This window comes from Schistocerca gregaria, chromosome 5 (genome assembly GCF_023897955.1).
Source record: "Schistocerca gregaria isolate iqSchGreg1 chromosome 5, iqSchGreg1.2, whole genome shotgun sequence".
In the NCBI taxonomy this organism is placed as follows: Eukaryota; Metazoa; Arthropoda; class Insecta; order Orthoptera; family Acrididae; genus Schistocerca; species Schistocerca gregaria.
Window position 1 is genome coordinate 543,534,054 of NC_064924.1, and position 19,179 is coordinate 543,553,232.

Here is a 19,179-nt window from a genome sequence, read left to right on the forward strand (position 1 = left end):
GTTTCAGAGAAATGTAGGAGCATGCAAGGCAATACTAACCCTATGACTTATCTTAGAAGAAAGGCCAAGGAAAGGCAAACCTACTTTTATAGCAGTTGTAGTCTCAGAGAAAGTTTTTGACAACTTTGACTGGAATACTCTCTTTGAAATTCTGAAGGTAGTAGAGGTAAAAAAAGGAGCAAAAGGCTATTACAACTTGTATAGAAACCAGATGGCAGTTGAGGGACATGAAAGGGAAGCAGTAGTTTAGAAGGCAGAGGGCCAGGGTCATAGACTGTCCCTAATGTTATTTAGTTTGTATATTGAGCAAGCAGTAAGGGAAATGAAAGAAAAATTTGGAGGAGGCTTTGAAGTTCAGGGAGAAGAAATAATAACCTTGAGGTCTGACAGTGACATTGTAATTCTGTCAGACACAGAAAAAGACTTGGAAGAGCAGTTGAACAGAATGGACATTGTCTTGCAAGGGTAATGTAATGTGGAAATCAGCAAAAGCAAGACAAGGATAACGGAATGTAGTCAAATTAAATCAGATGAGGCTGAGGGAATTAGATTAGCAACAAGGCACTCAAAGTAGTAGATAGGTTTTGCTATTTGTCAGCAAAATAATTGATGATGCTCAAATTAGGGAGGATATAAAATGTAGACTGGCAATGGCAAGATAAGTGTTTCTGAAGAAGAGAAATTTGTTGACATCAAATATAGACTTAAGTGTTAAGCAGGCTTTTCTGAAGGTATTTGTCTGGAGTGTAGTGATGTATGGAAGTGAAATGTGGATGATAAACAGTTTGGACAAGAAGAGAGTAGAAGCTTTTGAGCTGTGGTGCTACAGAAGAATGTTGAAGATTAGATGGGTAGATCATGTAACTGATGAGGAGGTACTGAATAGAATTGAGGAAACGAGAAATTTATGCCCAACTTGACTAAAAGAAGAGATCGATTGATAGGACACTACATCAAGTGGTCACCAATTTAGCATTGTAGGAAAGTGTGTGTGTTTGGGGGGGAAGGTAAAAATTGTAGAGGGAGACCAGGATGTGAATACAGTAAGCAGATTGAGAAGGATGTATATTGCAGTAGTTATTGAGAGATGAGGCTTGCATGGGATAGAGTAGCAGGGTGAGCAGCATCAAACTAGTCTTTGGACTGTAGACCATGACAATAACAGTTGATACTTTGTATCTTTCCAATACTGCCTGTGAATAGTAGATTCCTTAATTATATCAGTGGTGATAATTTCACAGTTGCTGTTTGAATATACTTCTAAATAACACCTGCCAGACAATAATAAAATTGGTGTTGATAAGTTGACTATGTTATGGTAAGATAATAAATAAATAAATAAATAATTTAAAACTGAAACATTTTAATGCCTGCTCTTGTTACAGTTCTCACAATTCCATTATGGCAACCCTTTGGTGAAATGAGAGTAGAATGAACAAGTGAAGCAGAAAGCATGACATAGCATTGGTCGTAATAATATTCCATGTTTACATTGTGTGACAGTTGTGTTGATTCCTGGCTGGGTCTGAGATTTTCTCCGTTCAGGGACTGGTTGTTGTGTTGTCCTAATCATCATCATTTCATCCTTATCGACGCTCAAGTTGCCGGAGTGTCATCAAATCGAAAGACTTACACCCAGTGAACGGTCTACCTAACGGGAGGCCCTAGTCACACGATATTTACATTTTTTTATTTGTACATTTTCGCTTAGTGAGAAAATTATATACTTAATAAATCTACTTTTACACTTTTGCTTCCCCCAGGGGCTCAGCATTCACTTGCTGAGTACGGGCTTGGCGACCCCAGAGTCCTGAGCTGGGGACTGGTCTGCGCCACCAGTGTCCTGTCACCGTAACCCCCGGACATGCTTCAGCGACCACCGTACGGTGTGGCGGTGAAATGTTGTGTGCTGCGGGGAATGGTAATCTTGGCTTGACCGCCTGGATTGCGAGGAAGGCCAACCTCTATAAAAACCCCTCAATCTTTCGGTGTGCTCCGCGCCTAGAAGATGCATGGCTGTTGGGGTGGAACAGTCGCCAGCGGGCAACCTCTGGGGCACCTGCCGTACCCCAGTTGTATAAGGCTTACTCAGGCACGCGGGGCTCTGTCTGAGTGGACTTTTAGTTCAATAGCTGCTCGTGGGACCGCAATGGACCCTTCGACCTCTACATTTCCCCCTACCAGTGGCTTGGATGGGCCGCTGGTAGGAAAACACACCCCATCAAAAAGCGGCTACGCGCTGCGAGTCCTCCAGTGCCTGGTGTTGCTAGAGATTTAACAGAATGTAGTAACGGAGCACATGCTGATAATCAGAATGTGTTTTTGATTATTAAAAGGAAGGAGGGTAGCTTTGAGAGGGTTTCTCCCTTTTACATCCACAAGGGTCTTGAGGGAATTGCAGGAACACTGAAATCTGTAAAGAGACTGCGCAATGGGACTCTGTTAGTTGAAACTTCTAGTTCCCGTCAAGTCGCTGCCCTTCGGAAAGCAACCTGTCTAGGAGAGTATGCTGTCGAGACCGAGCTCCACTCCACTTTGAATTATAGTAAGGGTGTTGTGACAAGTAGGGACTTGGTGGATATCCCCATAGACGTGTTAAAATCTGAGTGGGCTGACGAAGGAATTGTTGACGTGCAGCATATTATGAAACGAGTCAATGGGGACCTTGTCAAATCTGACTCGTGTATTCTCACATTCAGTTGCCCGAGACTCCCAGAGCATGTTAAAGCGGGGTTCTTACGTTTGCCCGTACGGCCATATTTCCCCAACCTAATGCGCTGTTTTAAATGTCAGCGCTTTGGGCATACTACGTTGGGGTGCAATGGGATAGCCACTTGTGGTAAATGTGGTCAGCCTGCCCATGACGGAGCCGATTGTTCATCGCCTGTGAAGTGCGTGAATTGCTCTGGGAGTCACCCTGTCTGGAGCCGGATCTGCCCCATCTATCTCGAAGAACGGAAGGTACAGGAGATTAAAACATCTAAGCGCATCCCCTATGGTGAGGCCAAGAAGCTCTTTAAGGCCATGCAACCTCCTGTGTTTTCAACATCTTTCGCTTCCGCTCTCAAAAAACCGGTACAACTGGCCACTGTTGCTACGCAAACGGAGGTTGCTAGTGTTAGCACTAATACCTGCACTTGCCAGTGCACTTGTGCTGCTGCGGTTGTTTTGCAATCTGCGGCTCTCCCCGCTACATCGGACAAGGCCGTGGTTGCTGACAATGAGGTACTTCCTGCCTCTCCCCATATGGCGCCTTCTGCCCAGGCGAGTCAACCTCCAACTGTTGACAAGGCTCTGCATTCCAAGCCCCCCAAGACAAAGCCTCAGAAGATGAAGGTTCTGCCACCTGAGGAGACTAGTCAGCGTCGGTCCGATGACGAGGCCATCGTACTGTCTGACATCTCCCGTGGGTCGTCATCGGAACTTATGGACATTGATGTCGACCGGGGGCGATCTTCTTGCCCCAGGAATAAATCTCCGGCCAGTACGGTCTCTCCTCCAAAGCACAGAGGCAGGATGAAAGTTCAGCCACCCTGATCACTGGCTCCCATATTACAGTGGAACCTGAATGGGTTCAGGACGCATGTGGCCGAATTACAACTCCTTATACGAGAGTGCCCCTTGTGCTTATGTCTCCAAGAGACACATTTTCGGGCCACTGATTCTCCTTCTTTACGGGGCTATACCGTATATCGAAAAGATGATCTGACGGGGCAAAGGGCAAAGGGTGGTGTTGCGGTTTTTGTCCGTGACATGCACCCCTCATCTGAGCTCCCTCTCGTCACCGACTTGCAAGCAGTTGCAGTTGACATTCTTGTGGGTCGGAGGCTCACAGTCTGTTCAGTTTATTTACCACCTCCGGATGCGATAGACTCTGAGGCTCTCACGGACCTTATTAGCCAACTCCCCCGCCCATTTCTTCTTCTGGGGGACTTCAACGCTCATAATGTCTTATGGGGCTCTCCAACTACTTGCCCCAGGGGTCGCATTTTGGAAAGCGTCATGATATCTGAAGAACTGTGCCTCCTCAACTCTGGTGCTCCCACTCATTTCTGTACTGCTTCCGGGTCGTCATCGGCTATTGACCTTTCCTTTTGCTCTCCAGCACTCGCGGATTCTGCTCTGTGGGAGGCTGCAGCTGACCTCCATTCTAGTGACCACTTCCCCCTTTGGATTCGCCTCCTGGATGAGGCTGTGGCATTACCAGTGCCGCCCCGGTGGCACCTCTGCAAAGCTGACTGGACACTTTTCAGCTAACTGGCTGTTTTGGAACGCCGTGCCAGCGTCTACGAATGGGTAGACCATGTTACAGCCGTGATCTCCCATGCTGCTGAATTGTCAATCCCACGGTCATCCGGTCATCCCTAGAGGCGTCCTGTCCCGTGGTGAACCACTGAGTGCCTCGCAGCCATCCGCGCCCGCCGTGCAGCAGTGCGCTGCTTCAAGTGCCGTCCCTCAGCTGACAATCTTGCGGCCTTTCGGGTAGCAAGGGCCAGAGCGTGGCGAGTGATTAAAGAGAGCAAACGACGGTCATGGCAATCGTTCTTGAACTCCATCTCTCGCTCCACTAGTTCTACGAAAGTATGGGAAGCCATCATGAGGATTTCCGGGAAACTCAGCCAGCTCCCTGTCACGGCATTGCTGCATCAGGGATGTCTCCTCACGGCGCCGAGAGACATTGCCCAGACACTGGCCATGCATTTTGTGCAGACTCTACCGCCACTATTAACTGTGATCCAGATTTCTGCCGCTACCGCACTGCCATCGAAAGGGGTCACTTGGACTTCCGGTCTCTAAATTCTGAACCCTATAACTGCCCCTTCACAATGTGGGAACTGGATTCTGCGTTGTCTGTGGCTCATGATACTGCGCCTGGTCATGATCAAATCCGGTACAGCATGCTGCGGCACCTGTTGCTGCCATCCAAGGAAGTTCTCCTGAACTGTTTCAATATGATATGGTTATCCGGCACGTACTCTGACTCGTGGAGGGAGGCGATTTTGATTCCCATCCTCAAACCAGGGAAGGACCGAACGCATCCCAGTAGTTATCGGAGTATTGCTTTGACGAGCTGTGTTGGGAAGACGTTGGAACGCATGGTCAACTGCCGCCTGGTTTGGCTGCTCGAGACCAGGCAGTTCCTTAGCCCTTCTCAGTGTGGCTTTCGGAGATGTCGTTCCACTATAGACAACATGACCCTGATTGAGGCCGCCATCCAGCAGGCCTTTCTACGTAACCAGCATTGTCTAGGGGTCTTCTTTGACATTAATAAGGCGTATGACACTACTTGGCGCCGCCTTATCCTCAATCAACTCCATGAGTGGGGCTTTCGTGGCCGTCTCCCCATCTTCATTCGGTCCTTTCTTTCTCACCGCCTCTTTCGGTATCGGGTTGGTAATGTGCTATCGGATCTGTACGTGCAGGAGAATGGTGTTCCTCAGGGCAGCGTTTTAAGTGTCACCCTCTTTGCCGTCGCTATTAACAGTATCACGTCCACTATCCGGAGTCCTGCCCAATGCTCCTTGTTTGTGGACGATTTTGCTGTTTTCTGTTCTTCCTCCAGTCTTGTCACTGCTAGTCGGCAGTTGCAGCTTACGATAAAGCGCTTAGAGGCATGGACTGCAAAGACGGCTTTTACCTTTTCTGCAGACAAATCTGTGTGTGTTCATTTTAATCGTTCTCGGCGTCTTTTTACCTCCCCTGAATTGCGTCTGAGGGACATCGTTCTTCCTTTTAGAGACACTGTGAGGTTCCTGGGTCTCACTTTTGATTCCAAGTTGTCGTGGTTGCCTCACCTTAAAGACCTCAAGGTGCGGGCCCTGAAGGCACTGAATATTTTGAAGTGTCTGAGCCATCGGTCCTGGGGAGCAGATCGGGTGCGTCTGCTGCAGTTTTATAGGGCTTTCGTCCGATCGCGTCTTGACTATGCTTGCACCGTGTATGGGTCAGCAAGGCCTTCGTATCTGAAGATCCTTGACGCAGTACACCATGAGGGTATCAGGCTGGCCACTGGTGCCTTCCGTACCAGTCCCATCCCCAGCCTGTGTGCTGAGGCAGGGGAACCGCCGCTCGCCATCCGGCGGAAACTCCTCATGGTGCGACGGGTGTGTAATTTCCTTGCCTGTCCTACCTCCCCTGCGTACCCTACCGTTGCCCGACCGCCTATGGAATGTCTCTTTTCCAGTCGTCCCAGGGCAACGAGACCATTTGGGATTCGTGCCAAGCATTTGCTTGAGTCCCTTGGTGTGGAGCGTGTGGCCCCCCAAAGACAAGGTTTTACTCGCCTGCCTCCCTGGTTGCTCCAGAGGCCCAGCATCCTTCTAGACTTGTCGGAGAACCGGAGGAACTGCACTCCAGCGTTTGTTTTTACCTCCTTATTTTACGATATTTTAAACCAGCATCCAGACCATGTACCTGTATTCACAGATGGCTCTAAACAGGGGGACTCTGTTGGTTGTGCTGTTGTTTTCCCTGATCGAGTCGTCAAGTTACAGCTTCCTGCGGCGTTTACCATCCTCGATGCCGAATTGTTTGCAATCTTGCGGGCATTGGAGCAGATGAGATGTGTTCCCAGTCTTAAGTTCCTCGTCTGCTCTGACTCCCTGAGTGCCCTTCAGACCATGCAACACTTATACCCAGCGGATACGGTCGTCCAGAACATCCATGATGCCCTACTCCACCTGCAACGACAGGGGAAAGAGGTTTCTTTCTGCTGGGTGCCGGGGCACGTGGGTATTAGGGGAAACGAACTGGCGGATGTGGCTGCCAAAGATGCATGTTCCCTCCCTCACGTTGTTGAATGTGCCGTCCCCCTCCATGCTGTAACCTCCCTTTTGCGTTTTCGTGTTATGCATCAATGGGAAGAGGAGTGGCTGGCAGTTTCTGACAATAAGCTGCGTCTGGTAAAGGCGACTACGCGACCATGGCGTACGTCCTACCAGTCATACAGGCGGGATGAGGTTCTCCTCACTCGCCTCCGCATTGGGCACAGTCCCTTAATGCATGGTTTTTTACTCCGGCGGGAGGACCCCCCAATCTGCAGTGCTTGTGGCGTCCAGATTACTGTCCGCCACATTTTACTTGACTGTCTTTTATTCTCTGACCAGAGGGCGGTTGTTTCTTTGCCACCGGATTTGCCCTCTATTTTGCAAGACGATGCAGCGACTGTGGTTAAGGTCTTACGGTTTTGTGTCCTGTCCAATCTGTTGCCTCGGATTTTAGGGAGAGGGTTTTATTGTGCTGCTGGGTGACTGGCTCACCCAGGTTTTAGGTAAGAGGTCCGCCAGTCACGATTACCTCCTTGTTTCCCTTCGGTATCTGTTCTCTTTTCCTTGTGTTTCCTTTCCTTTTTTAGTGTGTTTCTTCTCCTCTTGTTTTGCCTCTGTATGTGAGCATTTGGAACTGCGTCAGGCCTGTGTCTTTTAGCCGTTCTCCTTGTTCGGTGTCCGTCTTCGTCCCTTCACCGCATGTGTTCCTGTTTCTATGCGTTTGGGCGCTGATGACCACGCTGTTTAGCGCCCGTAAACCTCAAACACACACACACACACACACACACACACACACACACACACTTTTGCTAAACGAACCTGTCAGATCACACCGAAGATTCTCCAGTATTGCCATGCCTATGGAACATGTTGAATGAAATTTTGTTCTTATGTGAGTATGGTACAGAAAAAAACTGTACCTACAGATGAAGAATGATGTGGGTAAATGATAGCTGTTGGGTGTGTTTAATATAACTGGAACTTCCCAAGTAGAGGGCACAACAATGGGTTCCGATAGCATGTGCTGTGCAGCTTAACATTTCCTCTGGGCTTTTAGAAAGGTCAGATCCATAGCCTGAGAGACACGGGAACATAATACTGATAGACCACACAGACAAGTGGCACTAGGGTGACTGCAGAATGAGTGATGATGAGATGCATTCAGGACAACTGTGTGACATAAAGAGTAAGCATGAGTTCTTCCAGAAGGACCACATCATGAGAAGATTGTAGAACCATTCAACTGGGCCATGACAGTTAGATGGATGACAAGTGACATCCAAGCAGAGGTTACACAGTGTTACAGTGAATCATCGGCAACAGATTACGGGAATATGGATTGAGATCTTGAACTGACATGTGTTGTTTTACTGCTGACACAGTACCACAGACAACAAAGGTAGAGTAGAGTATTGGGACATGGAGTGATATTCTATGATATTCAGCAGTGGGTTTTGATTGTGTTTGTTGCTGTCAAATTGGGCCAATTCATGATAGATTTTCTGGTGAAAAGGGTCAAGAAATGGCAGTTCCTGAGACCGTACACCTGCAACTCCTTGAATCTGGGGTGTGTGGGGACTGATACAGTAATTGGTGAAGGGAGGCTGAACACTTGCCAATATGTGGCGAGAATGGTAAACCCAGTTGTAATTTTCTTCATGGTTTGGATACCAAATGGCATAATACAGTGTGAATGCCATGAGAAATGTGTGGGTCCTAGACTGGCTTGTCCGATCTCTTGATTTACCTCCTATAGGACCTCTGTGGGATGCTGTGGGAAGACATATGCTTTAATACATCCAAGCATCAGTCTTCAAGAACTGACACAGCATGTGTTTCAGGCAGAGCAAAAAATTTTGAGACTATTTTCTTCCATACCAAAACAAATATAAGCAAGTATTTGTACCTTTGGGAGGGGAAGTTCACACCAAATATTGGTGTTGGTTGGTGATAGACATCAGTTCCAATGGAATGAAAGTTGAATAATTTAATACATGTTATGTGATGAGCATTTCCACAAATTTTGATTAATATCTGATAGGTGCTTCATCTTGTAACACTTTACATTTTTGTTCATGTGTACTGTTTCTTTTGTAAAAAAAGTTTGTTTGTTGTCTTAATAGTCTCAATCATAGTGTCATAAAAATCACTAAATTTCTATTACCCTTGCAGTGCTATACCTCTACTAATTATTATACTTTTCCATAGTAAATAGACACTCACCACCTCCCTCTGTATGTTGAATTCATGCAAGGTAGTGTATATGAACTAATGAAGCTAATCGAATTTCACACAGACTTTGAAGGTCTGTGTTGTCCTCTTATCCTTAAAACTGATAGTTGGAGTGGGCAACTTCTATCAGACAATTACCCACGTGGAAATGTATACCCGTCATCAGCTGTACCTTTTCTAACTTCAGTTTACCATCTGTGACATGCTCCAGCTGTGATACTATTTCCAAACAAAACCCTTAGAGCCATAAAAAGAGATTACATTAATATCTCCTTATTTAGTATTTATTTTCTCTTGTTGAGTTGTTCTGCTTAAGGGATTTGGGGCCTTGTGAGTAAAGTTGACAGGAGACAACCCGCCCCCCTCCCCTCCCTTTTAGTTTTTCTTTGCTAGTCAAAAGAATGCATTGTCCTACAGTGGCTGCCTTGGCTACCTGGTGTTTAAATGATTCTCTTCAACTCTTGCAACATTATAAATACTTTTGAATTAGCACTAATTGTTATTATACAAATTATTGCCTTGGCAGGCTTTTTTGTATCCTGCCCATGTAGGCTCATTAGTGGAAGAACAAAATAACATGAAAAGAATTCCAAATAGATCTACCGTATACTGTAAATTTAAAACTTTTAAAACTTTCCTTATTCAACATCACGTTCCACAAACTGTTGTGTCATAATTTTGTCATGTCAGTTAGCTATTCATTTCAGCTCTTAATCAGAATCACTTAACTCTCTTATTTTAACTTACTATTTTTCCCAGTTTTAAAAAGCATTTCAAAAATAGCTCTACTGTTGATCATTTACTGAACTTATGTAATTTGTCTCAGTGTGAAAGTCCTCAGTGACTAACTGGATGAAGACATATGTTAGTAATGTATCAGAAAGAATATTATGTTTCATTGGGGCAATGAAAAATGCATTGGCAGTAGCAAAACTGAGGGATCTGAAATATAAAGTTTTGGAACATCACAACTATTGTTTAGATTTGGCACTTCCATACTTTCCCTAGCTCCACGTCTGAAACAGTGTGAGAGGAGAAAAATCTAAGTGTAATGAAGTAGTTAACAGCAGCAGTAAATGAATATTTTGTAGATTTTCAGGAATCATACCTTGAGGATGAAATTTATTCACTGTAAAAAAGTGCATTTTGACCTAAAGACACATATCTGTCACATCAAGAACTTCACATACAACTGTCATACTACCTTGACATAAGGGCGGAAGTTGTGAACCGAATCACAATCCTTAATCAGAACCGTTCCTTACCGTGGTTGATAAGGATTTTTTTTAAGGTAGATGAAAAGCTGTTCACTGTTCCCTCCTCACCCTAACCATTTGCTATAAAGGAAAATACAAGGTGGTAGAAAGTAATTATATGAAGGGAGCAGGAGAAGCCTGCTGGGGAGAACACTGTGAAAGCTCAGTGTGGGCATAGCAGTTGGAATGATATGGAAACAGAAGGTTAGGGGAGGGTGAGTAGGAGGCCAGAACCAGCAGAGATTGAGACCAGGTGGGTTATAGGAACAAAGAATGTCATAACTTACCATTTACACAACTCAGGAAAGCTGTTATTCAAGGGTAGAAACCAAGTGGCATAGATTGTGAAGCAACTGTTAAAGTCAACCATGTTTTGTTGTGCAACATCCTCAACAAGAGGATGGCCTAGTTGGTCTTTGACCACAATTTGGCAGTGCCATACACGAGAATTGATAGTTTGTGGTAATACCTATGTAGAATACTGTGCACTAGTTGCAATACGGTTGATATATAATGTCGCTGGCTGTGCCTTTCATTGGGTAACAAATGCCAGTAGTAGGTGGAAAACAGTTGTCACTCGGTGTTAATTAGAACTGGGACAACTAAATCAGATTTCATTTTTTATTTGTCTTTGAGCCATATTTACTATAGTATTAGCCTTACACAGCATATTTACATTTAAAATTAACAAAGCAAGCATATGCTCTGACTAAAAATAGAGTGGAGTGGAAACATTGCAAAGTTGGCTGCCAGGGCCCCAGTCACATTGTAAATTAAGAATATCCCCCCTACAATCCCCACAACCCTATGGAAGTATCATCAAAATGCATTTAGAACTATTTTGTTTTCAAATGCAAGATTTTCATTGCTATTTCCTCAAAGTCATCCACTCTGAACCTAGAGGAGATCTCATAGCGACTCTGCCTGTTTGTATATAGAATATAATCTCCACATTGAAATTAAGTGATGGTATATACGTGTGTTGACAGTTTGAAAGTGTTGTTGAAGTGGGTGTCAAGCACTACAGTGGAGTTTTCTAGTGATGTCCGTGTTAAGAGAGATGTGACGTCGAAACTGACTAGGAATTCGCTCTTATCTAGATACATCCCTTGGAACACTTTCATAAGCTCTGATGAGTTCTTAACATGCTGATGAAAATGGATCATTAGAAAGTTCAGCTGCATTGCTAGATATTTCGTTATACCATCTGTCAGTGAATTTATTGTTTTGCAAGCAGCTTTACGACTACATTATTATAGCATTAAGAAACAATTTCACCAATAAAACTCATGTTTACTTTGAAGTTATCAATTTATCACTCATCTTTTTTTTTATTTCTTTCCAGCACTACAGAGCTGTCCTTGTAATACCAGATATATACAACCGACAACACCTAAAGGAATTAACAACATTACTGCTGTGCAAAATTGGTTTTGGAGGATGTTTTCTGTTGCAGGTTAGTGTTCATGGGATAAGGTAGTTTTGTATTCAAATACTCTCAGTATTTAAATCGTGTTTGTATATAATTTTAAGAACTTAAAACACTACTTTTTGTGTTATTTAAAAGGTGGTTAGAATAACAATCGCAAATTAGAAAGCAAGTCATCCTGTATCCCACAGTCATTCGACTATTGATATCGTCCCATGTACATCAGCAAACAGTCACAGATTGCTGCTCACCCAATCTGTCAGATCATTTGTGTATATTGAGAATAAGAGCAGCCCCACCACACTTGCCTGGGACACTCCTGGCAGTACTCTTGTCCAATGAACACTCGTCATCAAGGACAGTGTACTGGGTTCTATTACTTAAGAAGTCTTTGAGCCTCTCATGTCTGTGGGAACCTGTTCCATGTGGTCAGACCTTTGTTAACAGTCTGCATTGGGGCACTATGGCGAACACATTCTAGAAATCTAGGAGTATGGAATCTACCTGTTGCACTTCACACATGGTCCACAGGAGATCGTAAAATAAAATGCCAAGCTAAGTTCCACACAAGTGATGCTTTCTGTATCTGTGTTAATATGTGGGTGGAAGCTTTTCTGCGTGAAGGAAAGTTAGTATATCTGAAGTTAGAATAAATTCAAGAATTCTACAGCATACCAATGATGAGGATGTGGATCTGTAATTTTATGGATCTGTTCTTTTACTCTTCTTGTAGAAAGGAGTCACTGGTGCTTTGTTCTAGTCACTTGGGATTTTGCGCTGAGTGAGAGATTCATGAGAAGTGCAAGCTAAATAAGTGACCAGTACTGTAGAGTACTCTTCGTAAAACTGAATTGGAATTCCATCTGGACCTGGTTACTTTTTTGTTTTCAACTCTTTGAGTTGTTTTCAACACCAGGAATGCCTATTTCAATGTCCATATAGGAGTGCAGTGGTCAAACAATGTATGATCCTCCTGCATGAGTGACTTCTTGAATGAGAGATTTAAGACCTCGGGCTTCACTTGTGTTCCCACCCAAGACTGGTCGATTATTGACAGGACAGAAGCCTTTGACCCCCTTGGTGATTTTATGTAGGACCAAAATTTTCTCTGGTTCTCAGCAAGATGTGACATTGAAACTTCTCTTGTGATTTGTGCATCGATCATTTTATAGACCCACAAATTTTTCCACTTTTTTTGCCCTTTCTCTTGATGAAAATGGCAGTTTTTGCTGAGGTGTGTGTTAGAAACAGTACAAACTGAGTGCTACTGTGATTTAGCATCATTTTATTTTCTGCAAGTAATGAATTTTGTCTTGAACTACACTATTTGGCATGTATCCTGTGTTTTGCTTAATGTCCTTCACTATCAAGGTAGTGTCAACAGCAAGCAGAAGTATTTTAGAATCACTTGTTGTATTAGAAGGAAAATCTTTTATATATACTACATCAGTCCAAAAAGTTTCAAGGCAGGATTAATAAAAAAAGGTGATGGTTTTAATGCTTCGTGTATTCAACATTGTCTCTCCATCAAATGAGTATGATGCACAGATGTTCAGACAACCTCGTCAAACTGCCAGAAAACTCCTTCTTTGGCATGTTGTTCAATCTGTGTGTCACATAGGCTTGAATCAAACAATGAAAAATCCAGGATGGAATGCAACAATATTATGAAAAAGATAGCTGCTACTCACCATGCAATGGAGATGCTGAGTTACAGATAGGCGCAACAAAAAGACTGTCAAGAAGTGAGCATTCAGCTGACAAGGCCTTCAACGAAAATAGACAACATACACACACACTCGAGCAAATACAACTCACACACATGACCACAGTCTCTGGCTGCTGAGGCCAGACTTCGAGCAGGAGTGCATGATGGGAGAGGCAACTGGGTGATGGTGGTAAGGAGTAGGCTTGTGCAGGAAGGGGAAGGGATAGCAGGGTAGGTTTTTTTTCCCCGCCTCTGAAGGAGGAAGGCTGTTTGAGGGCATGCTGGTGTCCCTTTTCAGCCATAGGGTTTTTATATATTTATTTTTATTTGATACAATTTATTTTTGCTGCAAGTGCGTTGTTATACACTCCTGGAAATTGAAATAAGAACACCGTGAATTCATTGTCCCAGGAAGGGGAAACTTTATTGACACATTCCTGGGGTCAGATACATCACATGATCACACTGACAGAACCACAGGCACATAGACACAGGCAACAGAGCATGCACAATGTCGGCACTAGTACAGTGTATATCCACCTTCCGCAGCAATGCAGGCTGCTATTCTCCCATGGAGACGATCGTAGAGATGCTGGATGTAGTCCTGTGGAACGGCTTGCCATGCCATTTCCACCTGGCGCCTCAGTTGGACCAGCGTTCGTGCTGGACGTGCAGACCGCGTGAGACGACGCTTCATCCAGTCCCAAACATGCTCAATGGGGGACAGATCCGGAGATCTTGCTGGCCAGGGTAGTTGACTTACACCTCATAGAGCATGTTGGATGGCACGGGATACATGCGGACGTGCATTGTCCTGTTGGAACAGCAAGTTCCCTTGCCGGTCTAGGAATGGTAGAACGATGGGTTCGATGACGGTTTGGATGTACCGTGCACTATTCAGTGTCCCCTCGACGATCACCAGAGGTGTACGGCCAGTGTAGGAGATCGCTCCCCACACCATGATGCCGGGTGTTGGCCCTATGTGCCTCGGTCGTATGCAGTCCTGATTGTGGCGCTCACCTGCACGGCGCCAAACACGCATACGACCATCATTGGCACCAAGGCAGAAGCGACTCTCATCGCTGAAGACGACACGTCTCCATTCGTCCCTCCATTCACGCCTGTCGCGGCACCACTGGAGGCGGGCTGCACGATGTTGGGGCATGAGCGGAAGACGGCCTAACGGTGGGCGGGACCGTAGCCCAGCTTCATGGAGACGGTTGCGAATGGTCCTCGCCGATACCCCAGGAGCAACAGTGTCCCTAATTTGCTGGGAAGTGGCGGTGCGGTCCCCTACGGCACTGCGTAGGATCCTACGGTCTTGGCATGCATCCGTGCGTTGCTGCGGTCCGGTCCCAGGTCGACGGGCACGTGCACCTTCCGCCGACCACTGGCGACAACATCGATGTACTGTGGAGACCTCACGCCCCACGTGTTGAGCAATTCGGCGGTACGTCCACCCGGCCTCCCGCATGCCCACTATACGCCCTCGCTCAAAGTCCATCAACTGCACATACAGTTCACGTCCACGCTGTCACGGCATGCTACCAGTGTTAAAGACTGCGATGGAGCTCCGTATGCCACGGCAAACTGGCTGACACTTACGGCGGCGGTGCACAATTGCTGCGCAGCTAGCGCCATTCGACGGCCAACACTGCGGTTCCTGGTGTGTCCGCTGTGCCGTGCGTGTGATCATTGCTTGAACAGCCCTCTCGCAGTGTCCGAAGCAAGTATGGTCAGTCTGACACACCGGTGTCAATGTGTTCTTTTTTCCATTTCCAGAAGTGTATATGGTTGACAATTTTGTTACGGCAGGTTTTTAGCAAAAAAAAACAAAAACAGTTACAATAACATAATGAAATTTAGGTATATAAAAGAAGAAAAAGTATAAAATACACAATGTATGTAATGATGAAAGAGAAGAGACATATAGAATACAAAAACAGGTTAACATTATAGGAATTAAATATATGTAATGTATATATGTTTATGTATGTGGTTGATAATGTGGTGTGAGAAAATTAATCTGTTGTGTATTTCAGATTCCGAGCGTAGCTGGCTTTACAATTTATTTATTTTTTTATTAATTTAAAATATATACAAATAAATAGATATAAGTATTACAGTATTTATCCTGTTTTATCCTTAGAGGGGGTGAGCAGTGTTTAGTGTTGTTTAGATTCTTGTGGTGGTTTGTTTGTGTGTGTGTGTGTGTGTGTGTGTGTGTGTGTGTGGTTAATCTGTTATTCTTTTGTCAAGGTGAGTTGGTGTTGTTGGTTTGCAATTAGGGTTACAGGATTGGGATGAGGTCAGGGAATGTTTTGGCTGTGTTTGGGCTATTGTGCGTGATGGTGGAATGTATTTGTACTTAGGTTTTCTGTATTCTCTTCTCTTTATGGTGAGAATATCCTCCATGTATGGTCTGGTGTGGAGTATGTGTTTTCCATATCTTGCCCTAAGTTTGACCATTCTGGTTTGTAGTGGTTCTATGCCTGAGCTTGTGTATACTTCATTACTGGGAGTTGTTGGGAAATGGTAAAGTGCTGTTACCCTGCTATCCCTACCCCTCGCACCAGCCTCCTCCTTACCCCCAACACCTGGTTGCCTCTCCCATCACGCGCTGCTGCTTGCAGTCTGGCCTCAGTAGCCAGAGACTGCGGTTGTGTGTGTGAGTTGCATTCATCGTTTTGTGGTAGGTACACAAGTTTCATCACCTGTGATGATTTTTTCCAGAAAAGAATCATCCATGTGTCTATGTTATTGTTCAGCAGTGAAAGTGTGTGGGACAAAGTTGCACACACTTTTATCTTCTTCAAAACATTCTGTAGAACTCTTAAACACTTAATTTGGAGGTGTTCCATTCTGATTTATGACATAACAATGATAAACCTACATGTGCACATCCACTATGTAACACTGCCTGCTCACAACAGGCTGGTCAAATGCACATCTGTCCTTACAGTTGTTAGTTCAAGCTACGACTGTAGTCACTGTGCTGATGTCGCTTATATGCCAGAAATGAAATCAGTCTTTGATTATTTTAAACAGGGGGCTGTATAAAGAGACAGTAGTGGTCCCAGCACTGACCCCTGATGCATTTTCCACTTAACTGTGCCGTAATCAGACACCACATCACAGCTGTTCTTATAGCTGTGGAGAATGACCTTTTCCTGTCTGTTCTTAAAGTATGAAAGGACCCAGTTGTGAGCTATTCCTCTTATTTCATAATGATCCAAAATCTGTAGTAAAGTTTTGTGATTGGCATACTCAAGCATGGTGCCTAATGTTTGCAACTTTTTGTTTAATCAACCCAATGCCTCACAGAGAAAAGAGAATATATCACTTTCAGTTGTTAAACCACTTTTACAAGCAAACTCTACAGTTGGTAAATTATTTAAACTGAAATGATCATGTTCCCTTATATGTACAGTCTTTTCAATAAGTTTTGCTAACACTGATGATTTAAAAATAGGCCTAAAATTGCCTACATCATCTCTTCCTCATTTTATATAAAGCAGCTACACCATTCAGTATTATGAAAAGGAAAGTCGCTACTCACCATATAGCAGAGATGCTGAGTCACAGAGAGACACTACAGAGAGACTGTCACAAATAAGTTTCGGCCAGCAAGGTCTTTGTCAAAAATAGATGGCGCATGAGCTGCCCCTCCCCCCCCCCCCCCCCCCCCCCACGCAAATGCAACTCACACACATGACTGCAGTCTCTGGCTGCTGAAGCCATGAGTGTGGCTACAGCTGCCAGAGACTGCAGTCATATGCGTGTGAGGATGTATTTGCGTGTGTGTGTGTGTGTGTGTGTGTGTGTGTGTGTGTGTGTGTGTGTGTGTGTGTGTGTGTCATCTATTTTTGACAAAGGCCTTATTGGCTGAAAGGTTATTTGTGACTTGTCATGCCTATGAATCTCTGCTTTATGATCAGTAGCAACTTTACTTTTCATAATAGTGTTACATTCTATCCTGGATTTTCCATTGTTTGAGCTACACTATTCAGTACTTTAATTGTTTAGGAAACTGACCATTCATAAAGGAAAAATTATAAATGTGGCTAAGTGCAGGGCTAACGTATGCAATGCAGTGCTTTATTATTCTACTAAATACTCCACCATATTCATGAGAATCTATAGTCTTTAGTAATTTATCTAGGGACTCAATCACCCCCTTGTCATATCACAGAGGTGTATTTCAGGTAGCAGTCATAGAAAGCCATTTTGTAAGAGATTTGTGCTATTTCCTGTAGAAACTTAAGTTTTTACTGAATGTGCAAGGTAAATTCAGAAAGTAGTTATTAAATAATGTACTCATATCTGACTTATTAGTAAGAAAAATACTCACTTTATTTCCTCAACCTTACACTGATGGCCAGAAACGTCCTTCACAACTGACAATATTATTTTAATATTACCGTGAGAATTCAGTATTCTGTTTGTGTTTCATATGCCTTTTGCCTTTCTAATGCCATTTTAAGCACCTTACAGTATTGTTTGTAATGGTCTATTTGAAACTCGGTTGTGACTATTTCTAGGTCTGTTCAAAAAATTCTGGGACTTTCTCCACTAAATTTTTTTATGCTTGTGAATTTTCTTTTATATTGATGTCATTGCAAATATTTGTCCTTTCAGTGGGATATTCAATTTTGGAAATTAAAAAAAAAAAAAAAAAAAAAAAAAAAAACTGAATGGGACAGGCCTGGTGAGTACAGAGGATGAGGCAGCACAGTGATTTCATTTTTTGTACAATAATCATGCACCAACAAGGGGAAATATTCAGGTGCTTTATCATGATGCAAGAGCCATGAATTGTCTCACCGCATTTTGGACCGTTTCCTCCCCACATTTTCTTGTGGGCATCACAACACTTCCAAATAGTACCATCGATTAACAGTTTGTCCCTATGGCATGAATTCGTGATAAACTAAACCTTCAAACTTGAAGAAAACTAAAAGAATGGCATGACATTTGACCTGACCTGATGAGCTTTTTTTTTTGTCTTGGAGAATCTTTTCCGACCCATTGTGAAGACTGTACCTTGGTCTCATCACCACTTATGAGTTTCTTAAGAAACATCTCGTTCTCACTTGTGCAATTCGGAAGCTCTTCACAGATTGAGAAGCAAAGGTCTTTCTGGTCTTGACTCATGAGCCGTGGGACGAACTTGGCAGCAACAGGATGCATTCCAAGGTGCTGTGTCAGGATTTCATGACATGATCCAACTGAAATGTTACACCCATCTGCAATGTCTCGGACAGTCAGTATTCAATTGGCATGCACAATTTTGTTGACGTTCATGACTTGAGAGGTCGAAGGGGGTCCTGAACAAGGGTCATCTGTAACTTCTGTCCAGCCATTTTTAAAACATGTGAACCATTCATAACACTGAGTATGGCTTGAGCACTCATCACTTTAGGCTTCCTGCATCTTTTGGTGTGTGTCTGTAATTTTAATGCAGACACATTGGTCCTCCAACTCTGCCATCTCAAAATTTGAAAACTGCGTGACACAATGCTCTACTCAGTGTAGCACTGAACAGTAACTAATAGATATACAACAGGGAAACTTCCTGCCAAATTATGAATGTGTGCTTTAAATATACTGCCACTCTTGTTCTTTAGTGATGTTTAAAAAAAGTCTCTGTTGCCACTGTGTGAACATTTTCAGATAGTTTCTAATTATGTTTCTTAGGCAGGGGATGAGTTGGTTGTTGTTCGTAAGTGACTAGAAATTGATTGTTGTCAAGCAAATAGAAGCTGCTGCAAATGGGTGCATTGAAAG

The 19,179-nt window shown here is 44.0% G+C and overlaps 1 protein-coding gene across 1 annotated transcript in view; it reads left to right on the forward strand.

Moving 5' to 3' along the window:
• Positions 1-19,179, forward strand: part of LOC126272072 (actin-related protein 8) — a 169,406-nt gene that overhangs the window by 33,243 nt on the left and 116,984 nt on the right. Inside the window, exon 5 of the mRNA XM_049974618.1 lies at positions 11,601-11,711. Within this exon, the coding sequence (XP_049830575.1) occupies positions 11,601-11,711 (111 nt within the window). The remainder of the gene's footprint in view (positions 1-11,600; positions 11,712-19,179) is intronic.